General features: G+C 40.1%; 1 protein-coding gene across 9 annotated transcripts in view; it reads left to right on the top strand.

Annotated features, from left to right (window-relative positions):
- Window positions 1–13,756, top strand: part of ITSN1 (intersectin 1) — a 251,838-nt gene that overhangs the window by 99,509 nt on the left and 138,573 nt on the right. For all 9 annotated transcript variants that reach the window (XM_043448750.1, XM_043448748.1, XM_043448749.1 and 6 more), the window contains exons 6-8: window positions 2,398–2,577; window positions 4,322–4,418; window positions 7,755–7,855. In XM_043448750.1, the coding sequence (XP_043304685.1) occupies window positions 2,398–2,577; window positions 4,322–4,418; window positions 7,755–7,855 (378 nt within the window). The remainder of the gene's footprint in view (window positions 1–2,397; window positions 2,578–4,321; window positions 4,419–7,754; window positions 7,856–13,756) is intronic.

Genomic DNA, 13,756 nt, shown 5'->3' with positions numbered 1-13,756 from the left:
CTCCAGAAATCAGGTGACTGCTCAGGAAAGAATAAGACATAAAAGAAAAAGTTGTTTCAGAAATGAAGAGTGAACCAGAGGCAGCACAGGAGGGACTGAAGAGAAACAGAAAGCAAAAAAAAAAAAAAAGAGGGTAGTTTCGAGCATTAAAAGGAAATGACAAAAGAGACAGAAAGAATTTGAGAACGAGTGCCAAATGATGCAGGTGAAGAGAATTGACTAACTCGTTAGTTAGGGCCTCTGAAGAAGAAAACCAGAGCAAGCGAAGGGAAATGAGAAAAGCTAGTTCAAGACAGCTTTCTTGACACGCCAGGTTTGAAACTAAATTTGAACAAATATAGCATGTGCCTAAGAATACTGACCTAGACAGATCAAGACTAAGATCCATTCTAGTAAAACAAAAAGTCACTTGGGCACAAGCAAAAAGAAAGCCATGGCTAACAAGAAAGAAAATTAGAGCATCTTCTGACTTTTCATCCTGCCAGAAGGAAATGCAGTGACATATTTAAGATTCTCAAGGAAGGAATCAGCCAAGAATTTTGTATCCAGAAAAACCACACCAACCAACTTTCTAACTCTGCGGACACTGACTTTATATCTTATAATTAAATTCAATTCTAATGCTCACTCTGGTCCTTAGCATCAGATTCCACAGACTTAAGGGCTCAGTCCCACAAGACTGCCCTCACTTTAGACTTGAGTCACAGGTACTGGGCCCTAGTACTGTCTGACTTGACTACAGAGTCTGTTGTTGTTCAGTTGCTCAGTCATGTCCTACTCTGCAACCCATTGGACAGCAGCACGCCAGGCTTCCCTGTCCTTCACTATCTCCTGGAGTTTGCTCAAACTCATGTCCGTTGAGTCGATGATGCCATCCAACCATCTCATCCTCTGTTACCCTCTTCTCCTGCCTTCAATCTTTCCCAGCATCAGGGTCTTTTCCAATGAGTCAGTTCTTTGCATCAGGTGGCCAAAGTGTTGGAGCTTCAGCTTCAGCATCAGTCCTTCCAATGAGTATTCAGGGTTGATATCCTCTAAGATTGACTCGAGTCAGAGGCTCCTGCAAACTCTTCTCCTGCTTTTTTAACTTGCTAGAATAGCTCGCAAAACTTGGGGAAACTTGTATTTAATTTTGCGGGTTTTCTATAAAGGATATTATAAAGGGTACAGATGAACAGGAAGATGGAGAGGTATGTAGGGCCAGGTCCCAAAGGGTCCTGATTCTGTTATCTAGGACCTGGAAGTGTCCACCAGCCTGGAAGTTTTCCAGACCTTGTTGTGTAGGAGTTGTGAGGCGAATGTGATAACCACTACAGTACAGAAATGAGGTCCATCATGTAGGAGTTGTTACGGGAGTTTCATAACAGAGGCTTCATTGATGAAATCATCAGCCTTTGATTAGCTTACTTTCCCCCGTCTATTCTCCCCTGATGTCTCATCAAACAAGATGACAGTCTTCCCACTCCAGAGATTCCAAGGATCTTCAAAGCTCTTGTGTCATGAGCCAGGGACTAAAACCAAATATTTTGGCAGAAGATGTTCCTATCAGTCAGGAAATTAAAAGGATTTTAGGAGTTCTTCTGGCTTTCCCAATGGCTCAGTGGTAAAGAATTCGCCTGCAATGTAGGAGATGCCAGTTCGACTCCTGGGTCGGGAAGATCCCCTGGAGAAGGACGTGGCAACCCACTCTAGTATTCTTTCCTGGAGAATCCCTGGACAGAGGAGCCTGGTGGGTTACAGTCCATGGTCGCAAAGAGTTGGACATGACTGAGTAACTTCACATGCACGTCAGAGCTCTGTCAAGAATAAGGACCCGGGGCAAAGGTCAGATCTATATTTCTTATAATGTCATAGTATCACAAGTTAGGATAGAAAAAAGAAAAAGAATAGAGACATTTAGTTTAGTTCTATCATTTGTTTTTTTTTTTTTTTGTTAGAATACTTTTATAAACAGAAACAATCTCATCAAATGTTTGATTCCTCAGAGGTTCAATATGTAAAGGGAAGGTGGATTAATTGTTTATTTTCTGCCTTTATTTACTAGATTTCAAAATAAATTGATTTCCTGTGGTGACCAGTTAGGATTTTTTACAAAAAGCACTTCATTGTGAATTTATGAATTGATTTCTCTTTGGTGGCTTTCAGTCCACTGTGGTTATTATTCTTTTTGGTGAACACTGGCCAGTAGATCTCTCTTTAAGCCAGGGTCTTGAGCCCTTTCCATCTGATCATTGACAATGTTTAATACTTTTCAAAAGGATTAATCTGAATTCAAATTTTAAATGGGAGTATATTACAACCAGAAAAGGGTTTCCTCTCCATGCATTCCTGGATTAATTATTGTGGAATGCTGAAATGTGGTTCCATGTGAATTTTGTTGGGATTTTCCCTTCATAGGTATGGGAGGTATCGCCAGCATGCCGCCGCTGACCGCCGTTGCTCCTGTGCCAATGGGTTCCATTCCCGTTGTCGGGATGTCTCCCCCCCTAGTATCATCTGTTCCTGCAGCAGGGGTGCCCCCCCTGGCTAACGGGGCGCCCCCGGTCATACAGCCTCTGCCTGCGTTTGCTCATCCTGGTACGTGACCTGCTAAAGCCACAGGCTGAAGTTCTATATGTATAAGTCTTCTGTTTTCACACTCAGATTATATTTACATAGTATTTTATTCCATAAGAAATCATCTTTTTTTTTTTTCATTTATTGTCTCATGTTGGGGAAGAGCCAGTCTAGAGAGAGGGCGTGAAATTACACACCCTTGGCTGCCGCTGTGCACAAAGGTGAACTCAGCAGCCGACACTAACAGTGTGATTTCCTTTCAGGGGCTTGATGAGAACAGCTCAAGTTTGAACAGCCTTTGAGCACTTTTTAGTTCCATGTATCACTTACTGCTTTTCTTCAGCTGCCATGAACTGCTAATAAACAAGCCAATCCCTTAGGAGTAGAATTATGTGGGAGATAAAAAAGAACATTGGCTTTTTTTTTTTTTTTTGAAGAGGTGTAGTGAATCAGGCATAGAGGGAGAAGGAAACCTAATGAATGACTATATTAAGGTTATAGTGTTCCATGCTTGCTTACTTGAACAAAGGATTACAAAGTGTCTGACTTAGCTAATTTCATTTTGAGACTTTATTCAAAGTCTTTCTTCCCTTTAAAGAAAAGGTGGCTTAGTGGTAAAGAGTCCACCTGCCTATAGGAGACTCAAGTTTGACCCCTGGGTCGGGAAGATCCCCTTTAGGAGGAAATGGCAACCCACTGCAGTGTTCTTGCCTGGAAAATCCCACAGACAGAGGAACCTGGTGGTCTACAGGTCATGGACTCGCAAAAGAGTTGGACATGACTTAGCAACTAAACAGTGACAACAGAGAAAAGCATACAGTGTAGATGTAGATAGCCTTAGTCTAACAAATCTGAGTGGGTTCATATCAATATGTAAATTTTTTTCTTGTTTTTTCTTTTAAGTACTTAGATAAGTCTGAGTACATTCAGTCATGATTGACAGTGTGGGTTTGAGCCTAATATGTGAATCTACCTACGCTCCTAGATTTACTACATCTGTCAAGATGTGTCTCTATGTTATAGTCATAGAATCTAAATGGACCTTTTAAGGTGTTCTTGTTCAGGTAGCTTGTCTTTCTTAAGTGACCATGACTGTAGGTGAGATGGCAATTAAAAAAGTGCTTGCGATTATTTTTCCAGTGGTAGCAGTGAATCCCTGCCTTGTGTCTTGTTTTCTTTTGTGTCAAATGGCGATTGTTGCAAGACTCTGGGCAAGGTTGGGGGAAATGTTGGTTAAGGTTCAGAGTTTTTCTCCTGACACTTAGCCTGAATGAGACTCAGACTCAAAAGCTGGCCCTCCTTGGCATCACGTGTCATCTGGCCGAGACAGGTCTGTGACTTCTCGGCTCTGACATCTGGAACTGATACTTCAGCTGCTTCAGTGCAGTTAAGAATATGCCAGCTATCTATTTAAGCTATTGCTTCTTCAACTGTAGGAACAGATACTATAAAATGTGATACTAAATGTTAAATGAAGAGCCCAACTTGTGGACATAAACATTACTACCTAGTAAGGTGGTTTTATGAAGGAACAAGTGAAGCATTTTTGGCTAGAGGGCAGGAAGCAAGGAGGGAATGACTGTTTTTAAGTCTAGAATGGTCAGAAGGGAGGAATAATTTCTGCCTTAGAAATTATTTGATGACTCAAAAAATTTTGATGGCTATGTATTTTAATTTTTGTAAAAGAGAAACTTATTTTTGTAGAATTAAAATTATTCAACATTTATTTATTTATTTGTTTTTACACATTTATTTGTTTTTACAGCTGCCACATTGCCAAAGAGTTCTTCCTTCAGCAGATCTGGCCCAGGCTCGCAGCTGAACACGAAGCTGCAGAAGGCACAGTCGTTCGACGTGGCCAGGTGAGCCTGCTTGTGTTCAGACGGCGGTTTGGTTGCAGCTGTTGTCTGATTGACTCATAAATTTGAAAATGAATTAGCTATGTGTTCTTTACTTATCTTCTTTTATTTTGTAGCATGCTAATATTTGTCTTAATTCTGGATAATGTTCTAGATTTTATTATTTGTTTGTTGTAGTAATGACAGAATCAGAAACACCACTTTTCCTTAAAAAATTTAGCTTTTTTTTTTTTCTTTTTTCAAGAGGATGATAATATGTAGTAGCCCATGGTTAGCTATTTTGTGTCAGTCATTTGAAAGTTTCTATATTGGGGCTCCCTTGGTGTCCAGTGGTTAAGAATCCCCTGCCAGCGAAAGGGACAGCAGTTCAATCCCACAGGCCTCGGGTCAGCTAAGCCTGTGTGACACAGTTACTGAAGTACCAGGCTGTAAAATAAAAAAGTTTATGAATAAAATACTTTATATGACACTTAGAGTCAAAACTGGCTCTAAGTTTATCTCAGATAATCTTATGAAGCCTGTGTGGATTGTTAGTAAAACTTCAGATCAGTTTTTATGAAGTGAGTTATTCAGGTTAGTGAAGAGCTCTTATTGATGGGATTTGTGACTCGATTTTAGTAAAGCTTACTTGACCTGCTGCCTTGTATTCTGGCCAGTCTTGGTTCCCATTATCTTTTAGATTTTTATTTTACCCATATTTTCCCCTTGCATAATGCTGCACTAAAGGGAAAAATTAAGTCTCTTGATAAGCTGTCTCAAAACTTTTCAAATGAGAAGATGTAGATGAACATGATTTTATCTTTTCTTGTTTCAGTCCTCTTTACGAATCTTTCCTAAGTGAATCAAGTCATGTTTCCTCTTTAAAGAGAAGAGCATGTTGAATATAACTCAAAAATTCATTAACTTTTAAAAATTAATAAAAAGAAAATCCATAAGCTGCAAAGCACTGTGTCAAATGCTTTATGCACAGTAACCCTTTTAATGCTCACCATCTCCTCCAGAAGATGACTGTGATTGTCTCTGTGTTACAGATGAGGAGGCTCAGAGAGTAAGTGACTTGCTCAAGGTAACTCATAAGTGATAGGGCCAAGAGCTGAACGGAGGTCTTTCTGATTTTACGGCAAATGTTCTTAAAATTTGCTCTAGTAATGTGGGTTAACTGTCGAATACAGGTTGTAAGGCGTCAGATAAGGAGTCTGGGGAAGCTAACGCTCAGAAACCCCAAACTCCCAACAAGGGAGCATTTTTAAAGGCCAGGTGAAGGAAGGGAGTCACAGAGTGTTTGATCAGCTTCTGCACACCTCTCTAATTGATGGGGAGGTACCAGGGCAATACCACAGGGGTTGATGCCGAAGCTGAAGCTCAGATATTTTGGCCACATGATGTGAAGAGCCACACATTGGAAAAGACCCTGATGCTGGGAAAGGTTGAGGGCAAAAGGAGACGGGAGTGGCAGAGGATGAGGTTGTTGGATAGCATCACTGACTCAACAGACATGAATCTGAGCAAACTTGGGGAGCTAGTGAAGGACAGGGGAATGACGTGCCTGCAGTCCATGGGGTCACAAAGAGTCAGGCACCACTTAGCGACTGAATAGCAACAACAGCAACAGGGGTTGATGTTACTAATCCTGAGCTTCCAGCTTCCCTTTGGTGGAGTTCTAGCATCTGTAAAACAAGTCAGGAATATGCCTCAGACCCTGTTATCTAGGTACTTCAGGGAGCAACTAAGGATTCTATGACTGCCATATGGCACATTTGCTGTTTAAATTGTTAGCAGTTCTGGCCCAACCGCGACTTTTGCCACTACATGTTCACATCCTTTCAATCATTAATTCTTGAGCCAGACTTTGTGACTCAGGTGAGGCCTGGGAGACCACAGCTTTCCTACCAACAAGAGACAGGCAGGGGGAAAAAGAGAGAGCGAGGCAGAGGACATGAGGGGCGAAGTCTGTCCGAGGAAGACTCTACAGCGTCCTGCTTGGTTATGAAAACACTGTTTTGGGTTTTTCTGTTTTTTATTTTTTTAATAGTTGCCCTTCAGTATCTTAAGTTTCTAGAAAGTTTGTGTGATATGGCATCTAACTTTTTGGATAATGCCATTTTAGGCCTGTTTACATTCTCAGGAATTAGGCAGAAAACTATGATTTGATAAGTGTTGTCTTGGGCACTTTGTGTTTTATATCCTACATTCCTGGGGTGGAGGGGAGAGATATTGGCTTCTTGACAAATTGGGAAGAGTTGGAATCTGCAAAATATTAGTTTAAAATGAGAGGTTTGTTGCAGAAATAGGCATAGCAGAATAGACCTTGGTAAATGATTTTACTGAGAAATACATAAAACTTGAAACGGTAAATTTTTATAAGTACTTTTCAAGTGTTTGGGAGCAGTTTCTGTGCTTTAAGCAGTGTGCATAGTAAGAATAAGGACACAGATAAAGGACATAAATGAGGATTAAAAGTTCACTTTAATATGTAAGAAATAGATATTTTTTTTTTAATGAAAGAACATTGCACATGGGGTATTAGTTGTAATCTGTCCTGGAAGTGGAATGCCATTTTTTTTTTTACTGTCAGCTCAATCATCGTGTTTAAATTGCCTGATATAAACAGCGAGCTCTTAACAAACGGTGGGTACAACCAGTGTGATACTGTGTGGGAACTGATCTAAGGAACTGATCACCAGGGAGATCTACACCCGAGCTGGCTGCTGGTAAGGGGTTTCCTGAGGTCAGGGGCGCTACACATTGGCAAGAAAGACCCGCCCTGGGTCGCAGTCAGAAGCAGAACTCCTTCCCTTCCTTTCTGCACTGCCGAGAAGTGTTCTTTTCTCTCTCAGAAACTCCACATGTGGGCATGTAAATTCTCAGAAGGAAATAACTTCCTTTCATTAAGAAATCCATCTTGTATTTTGGTGTAAGATTGTTAAACATTTTTAAAAAATGAATATCTTTAAAGGCAGTTGCCTTTGTTTGCTGTCCACATGGCTTTTTAAACCAAAAGAAGACTGGATGTTACTATGATCACCTCAGTTCCGAGGAGATTTTCCATCCTTTCCTAGAACCTTTAAATTAGTTTGATTGTGTGTATAACTTGAACCAGCCACTTGGTCTGTCCTGTTTACTCAAAATAATGGGAAGCTCAAAATAATGAGCTTATCTGTATACAGAGAAAGGGTTGTAACCTTAAGAAATGAAAAAGTCATGATGGAAAATTTTGAAATAGTGATTAGAAAGGGAATAAAATGTTAAAGCTAGTTTTGTAGAAAGTTCTTAGTTTTTAAAGAACTGGACTGTGCAGTCCTTGCTGTTCACCCTTTTTTCCTGTCTTTCCTCCCACAGCGTCCCTCCTGCAGCTGAGTGGGCTGTTCCTCAGTCATCCAGGCTGAAATATAGACAGCTCTTCAATAGTCACGACAAAACCATGAGTGGACACCTGACAGGTATTTACACATAAGAATTAATTTAGTGAAATATGGTCTCCGTTCTAAATGTAAATTGTTTCTAGATATTGGGCCAAAGATTTTCCAGACTTTGCTTTATTTACCTGTATTTCTTTCTAAACAGTGTTTTCATTGTTCCTTTTATCTCATCGACTGATTGATAAGTTCTCATCAACTGATAAGTCCATAATTACTTCATTCTCCACTGCCTCAGGCTTTTGCTTCTTGGTAAACAGAACCTAGACCAAGGATCCCCCAGCACCCCAAATGCCACTAGTGTGCAAATCAAAGCAGTAGTGAAGGAACACTGCTATAAACAAAACCTGGCTCACCTTCTGAAGTCCAGCTTCGTAGGTCAACTTGAAACTGTCTGCTCAAAGAATCAGCAATGACTGCAGGGGCAGGGTGAAAGGGGAATGACTGGGGAGTTTAGAACCTGGCCTTGCCACTTACCAGCTGGAGGTCAATTTACCTACTTGGATCTTATTTCTTCATGTATAAAAGGTAAGAGTTAAGTTACATGGTCTCTGTGAATTTAAAAAAAGATTCTGTTGTCTACATCAGAAAGACTCAAAGGATTTTATGATGTTATCCAGAAATTTTTCTAATAAGGGGTGGTTGTTGTTGTTTAGTCACTCAGTCATGTCCAGCTCTTTGTGACCCCATGGACTGCAGCACTCCAGGCTTCCCTGTCCTTTACTATCTCATGGAGTCTGCTCAGACTAATCTTCATGAGTCAGTGATGCCATCCAACCATCTCATCCTCTGTCGTCCCCTTCTTCTGCCCACAATCTTTCCCAGCATCAGGGTCTTTTCCAGTGAGTCGGCTCTTTGCATCAGGTGGCCAAAGTATTGGAGCTTCAGCTTCAGCATCACTCCTTCCAGTGAATATTCAGAGTTGGTTTCTTGTAGAATTGTCTGGTTTTATCTCCTTGCTGTCCAGTGGACTCTCAAGAGTCTTCTCCAGCACCACAATTTGAAAGCATCAATTCTTCGGCACTCAGCCTTCTTCATGATCCAACTCTCACATCTACACATGAGTACTAGAGAAACCACAGCTTGGACTATATGGACCTTTGTCGACAAAGTGATGTCTTTGCTTTTTAATACACAGTCTAAGTTTGTCATAGTTTTTCTTCCAAGGTGCAAGTGTCTTTTGATTTCATGACTGCAGTTACTGTCCACAGTGATTTTGGAACCCAAGAAAATAAAATCTGTCACTGTAGCCATTGTTTCCTCACCTATTTGCCTTGAAGTGATGGGACCAGATGCTATGATCTTAGTTTTTTCAGTGTTGAGTTTTAAGCCAGCTTTTTCACTCTCCTCTTTGACCTTCATCAAGAGACTCTTTAGTTCCTCTTCACTTTCTGTCCTAAGGGTGGTGTCGTCTGCATCAGTCAGTTAGTTCAGTCGCTCAGTCGTGTCTGACTCTTTGTGACCCCATGGAGTGCAGCATTCCAGGCCTCCCTGTCCATCACCAACTCCCAGAGTTTATCCAAACTCATGTCCATGGAGTCGGTGATGCCATCCAACCGTCTCATCCTCTGTCGTCCCCTTCTCCTCCTGCCTTCATCTTTCCCAGCATCAGGGTCTTTTCCAATGAGTCAGCTCTTCACATCAGGTGGCCAAAGTATTGCAGTTTCAGCTTCAGCATCAGTCCTTCCAGTGAACACCCAGGACTGATCTCCTTTAGGATGGACTGGTTGGATCTCCTTGCAGTCCAAGGAACTCTCAGGAGTCTTCTCCAACACCACAGTTTAAAAGCATCAATTCTTTGGTACTCAGCTTTCTCTATAGTCCAACTCTCACATCCGTACATGACAATTGGAAAAACCATAACCTTGACTAGCTGGACCTTTATTGACAAAGTAATGTCTCTGCTTTTTAATATGCTGTCTAGGTTGGTCATAACTTTCCTTCCAAGGAGTGTCTTTTAATTTCATGGCTGCAGTCACTATCTGTAGTGATTTTGGAGCCTCAAAAAATAAAGTCTGCCACTGTTTCCACTGTTTCCCCTTCTATTTGCCATGAAGTGATGGGACCAGATGCCATGATCTTAGTTTTCTGAATGTTGAACCTTAAGCCAACTTTTTTACTCTCCTCTTTCACTTTCATCAAGAGGCTCTTTAGTTCCTCTTCGCTTTCTGCCATAATGGTGGTGTCATCTGCATATCTGAGGTTATTAATATTTCTCCTGGCAATCTTGATTTCAGCTTGTGCTTCCTCCAGCCCAGCGTTTCTCATAATGTATTCTTGCCTTGAGAACCCCATGAACAGTCATCTGCATATCTGAGGTTATTGATAGTTCTCCCCACAATCTTAATTCCAGCTTGTGCTTCATCTATCCTAGCATTTTGCATGATGTACTCTGCATATAAGTTAGATAAGCAGGGTGACAATAATAAGGGGTTAAACACATAAAGCTGATTAGAGAGTTATAAAGAAATGCATAATTTTAATAAAGGAAAATAGAGACCTCCAATACAAACATTAAATATAAAAGGGGGAAAAATGTAACTGCTCTTTAACAAATATGAAAGAAGGGGAATATGGGTTCATTTTTCTGGGGTGGAGAAGCACTCGTATTTACAATCAAGACATTTTAAGTTTCTTATTTTAACTTTTTTTTTGCTATTACTTAAAATTCAATTTTTACTTCCAAAAGAAGAATTCATTCTTGTTTAAAAAATGTCAGGATTGGGTGAGTCCTTGAAGAATTCTGGTCTAATCATGAACCCTGTCCCAGTGAAAAAATCTCAGTGGTCATTTCAAATAAGCGTATATTTGTACCTGAAACAGCGAATTATAAATACACACAAAGTCTCTGTCTGCCTCGCTCACTCTGCTACAAGAGCAGCTCTCATGGTATGGATTTTCATATTTCTTCAGCGCCCAATATTCAGTGGTATCATTTTAGGTACTGTTTAACCAGATTTTACCACAGTGTGTCATACAGACCCAGACCTGCGTAGTCTGTGAATCTGAAAACATTTCTTCACAGCATTGTTGGTGTTTCCTGGGAGTTAGTTAAAATAGTATTCAGATGCAACATTGACGCCCAGATTCTCTCTGCTTGGTAGGATGTGTATTTTGTGATGGAAGTATCGTATCAGGTAAAAGGTGTATGACAGAGGCACTTCAGTATTTAGAATTTTTAATATCTGAGACAGAAAGTACAATTGAAATATACTGGGTGAGCAGATTTTTGCTCCTGTTTATCCGTGTGAAAGTGAAAAACCAAAAGCGTTAATTGCTCAGTTGTGCTCAGCTCTTTATAACCCCAGGGACTACCTATTCTTATTTTGTCCTGGAAAGCATTTGAGGTGGGAATTTCATTTTCTTTTATTTATTTATTTATTTATTTATTTATTTTTTTATTAGTTGGAGGCTAATTACTTCACAACATTTCAGTGGGTTTTGTCATACATTGATATGAATCAGCCATAAGGGAATTTCATTTTCAAACCAGATCTTTGTATAGTCATGAAAAATAACTTGTTACAGTAAAATTTTAAATAGCAATAATCAAAGAAATGTAGTTTGTTTTCCCTTTGTGAGGAGCCAAATGTAGAGTGTGTTTTAAGCCAAATAAGACTGTGCATGGAAGCAGAGCAGGTTTGTTGAGATGGATGACGTACAAGGATTATTGTCATGATAACATCACCCCCCCAAAGCAGTTACTCAGTTCAGCTTAAGAACTGAGTAAGAGTAAGAAGAATATCAAGGAAGTTGCAAAGAGTTCTCAGAATGGAAAGAGGCACAAGTGAAATATTTAGCAGTAGCACAGTTCACCCCACTGATTCCGTTCAGTTCGGTCGCTCAGTCGTGTCCAGCTCTTTGTGACCCCATGGACTACAGCACGCCAGGCTTCCCTGTCCATCACCAACTCCTGGAGCTTACTCAAACTCATGTCCATTGAGTCAGTGATGATTCCCTGAGTTGATTTACCTGATATACCTCCTTAGGTGGGTATCCCCCTGTTCCTTCCCAACTTGATGTATATACTATTGCATGTTCTTAAAAGAGACACTCCTATAAAAAACAAAGAGTTCTTTAATCAAAGTGATATAAGTAGCTCTAGAATTCTAGGCTTCCCTTGTGGTTCAGATGTTAAAGAGTCTGCCTGCAATGCAGGAGACCTGAGTTTGATCCCTGGGTTGGGAAGATCCCCTGGAGGAGGGCATGGCAATCCACTCCAGTTTTCTTGCCTGGAGAGTCCCATGAACAGAGAAGCCTGGTGGGCTACAGTCCATGGGTTTGCATAGAGTTGGACACGACTGAGTGACTAACACACACACAGAATTCTGGAACTGCTATTCTTGCTAGTCCTTTTCTCAAAGAGGTATTTTATTATCTCCTTGCGTTCTGAAACAGTGACTGTGTTATTTGGTTATTCATATGCTAATCTCAGAAGCTAAAAAGTCTTAGTCATCATTTGAACTAAACCTTTGACTTCATTCATTCATCTTGTCCTTTACATTCCTGCTTCCCTGCCCAATCATGGATACCCACTGTAGGCTTTATGAACTTGAGATTTTGTTTATATCCTTAATATTTTCTTATAAGCCAGTACTCTTTTCATGAATATAAGCTTCCACAAGAGGTTGCTCTGTTATGCTAAGATACTGTCTTCACTGTTGCTGATCTAGTTTAATGTTTCTTAACCTGTCCTTAAGACTTAACAGAGTCCCATATTAGAATTGCAAAAGAAAATAGGGATCCACAGACTTTTTCTGTAAAAAGCAAAATACTAAATATTTTAGGCTTGCAGTTATACACTGTTGTAACTATTCAGCTTTGACATCGCAGTATGAAAGCAGCCATAATATGTTTAAATGAATGGGCATGGCTATGTTTCAGTGAAACTTTATTTACAAAAACAGCTGGAGGACTGGAGAATGCTTATGGACTGTGGTTTGCCAATCCCTGTTCTAGATCATTTCCCTCATTTCAGAGACGAAAGAACTTCCTTTTAGAGAGGGAAAGTGATTTTGTTAATGTCACATGTCATTAGAGAGTGGAAGAGTCAAGAGTAGAATCCATATCTCCTGATATCCAGGTCCAGGGCTAGTTTTTTAAATTTATTGTTGCATTTTTTATAAAGTAAATGAAATATGAACTTTCTTTTATATAGTTCTGTAGTGGGCACAATGTTGTTACAAGTATAAATGAAACCTTTCACTAAACTTTTACTGATTATACTTTAATATTGCCAGTATTCTAAATGCAGTGAAAGAAAGAGTTAGTTGCTTAGTCATGTCTGACTCTTTGCAACCCCATGGACTGTAGCCTGCCAGGCTCCTCTGTCCATGGAATTCTGCAAGCAAGAATACTGGAGTGGGCAGCCATTCCCTTCTCTAGGGGATCTTCCTGACTCAGGAATCGAACCCAGTCTCCTGCATTGCCAGTACCATTTCAGCCACCAGGGGAGCCCTCTAAATACGGTGTTATAGACTAAATAAAATGGTCGGTGAACTTTCCTCATTCCAGTATACCAAAGACCAAGCAAAATATTATACATGGTAATCTTCCCAGCATAATTGCTACCACTTTGCATTCCTTGATCTATTACCTGTCATCCTTGGCCCACCCCTTGGACATCAGTGAAGGACATGAGACATTTGTCTCTCTCTTCTTAACACTAGTTTATTTAAACATTCAAAATCTTCTGTTGTAGCCTTCCTGGTATCTAAAGCTAGTTTCATGCCAGAAATGAAGATATATATACAAGTATTTTAAGAAATGAGAGCTAATTTTGAGAGGAAAGTTGAAATTCCAGAAATTCTTCTTTATCACAAACCTAGGAAATGGCTGTGATATTGGCCATTTATGCAACCATGAGCAATTTTTTTTTTAAGTCTGTATAATGAAATGGGTAGAAGAGTTTTCTCCAAGGTCCCT

Source organism: Cervus canadensis, chromosome 27 (assembly GCF_019320065.1).
Source record: "Cervus canadensis isolate Bull #8, Minnesota chromosome 27, ASM1932006v1, whole genome shotgun sequence".
Taxonomy (NCBI): Eukaryota; Metazoa; Chordata; class Mammalia; order Artiodactyla; family Cervidae; genus Cervus; species Cervus canadensis.
Note: the sequence above shows the minus strand (reverse complement) of the source record. Positions and strands in the feature narration are given on the sequence as shown.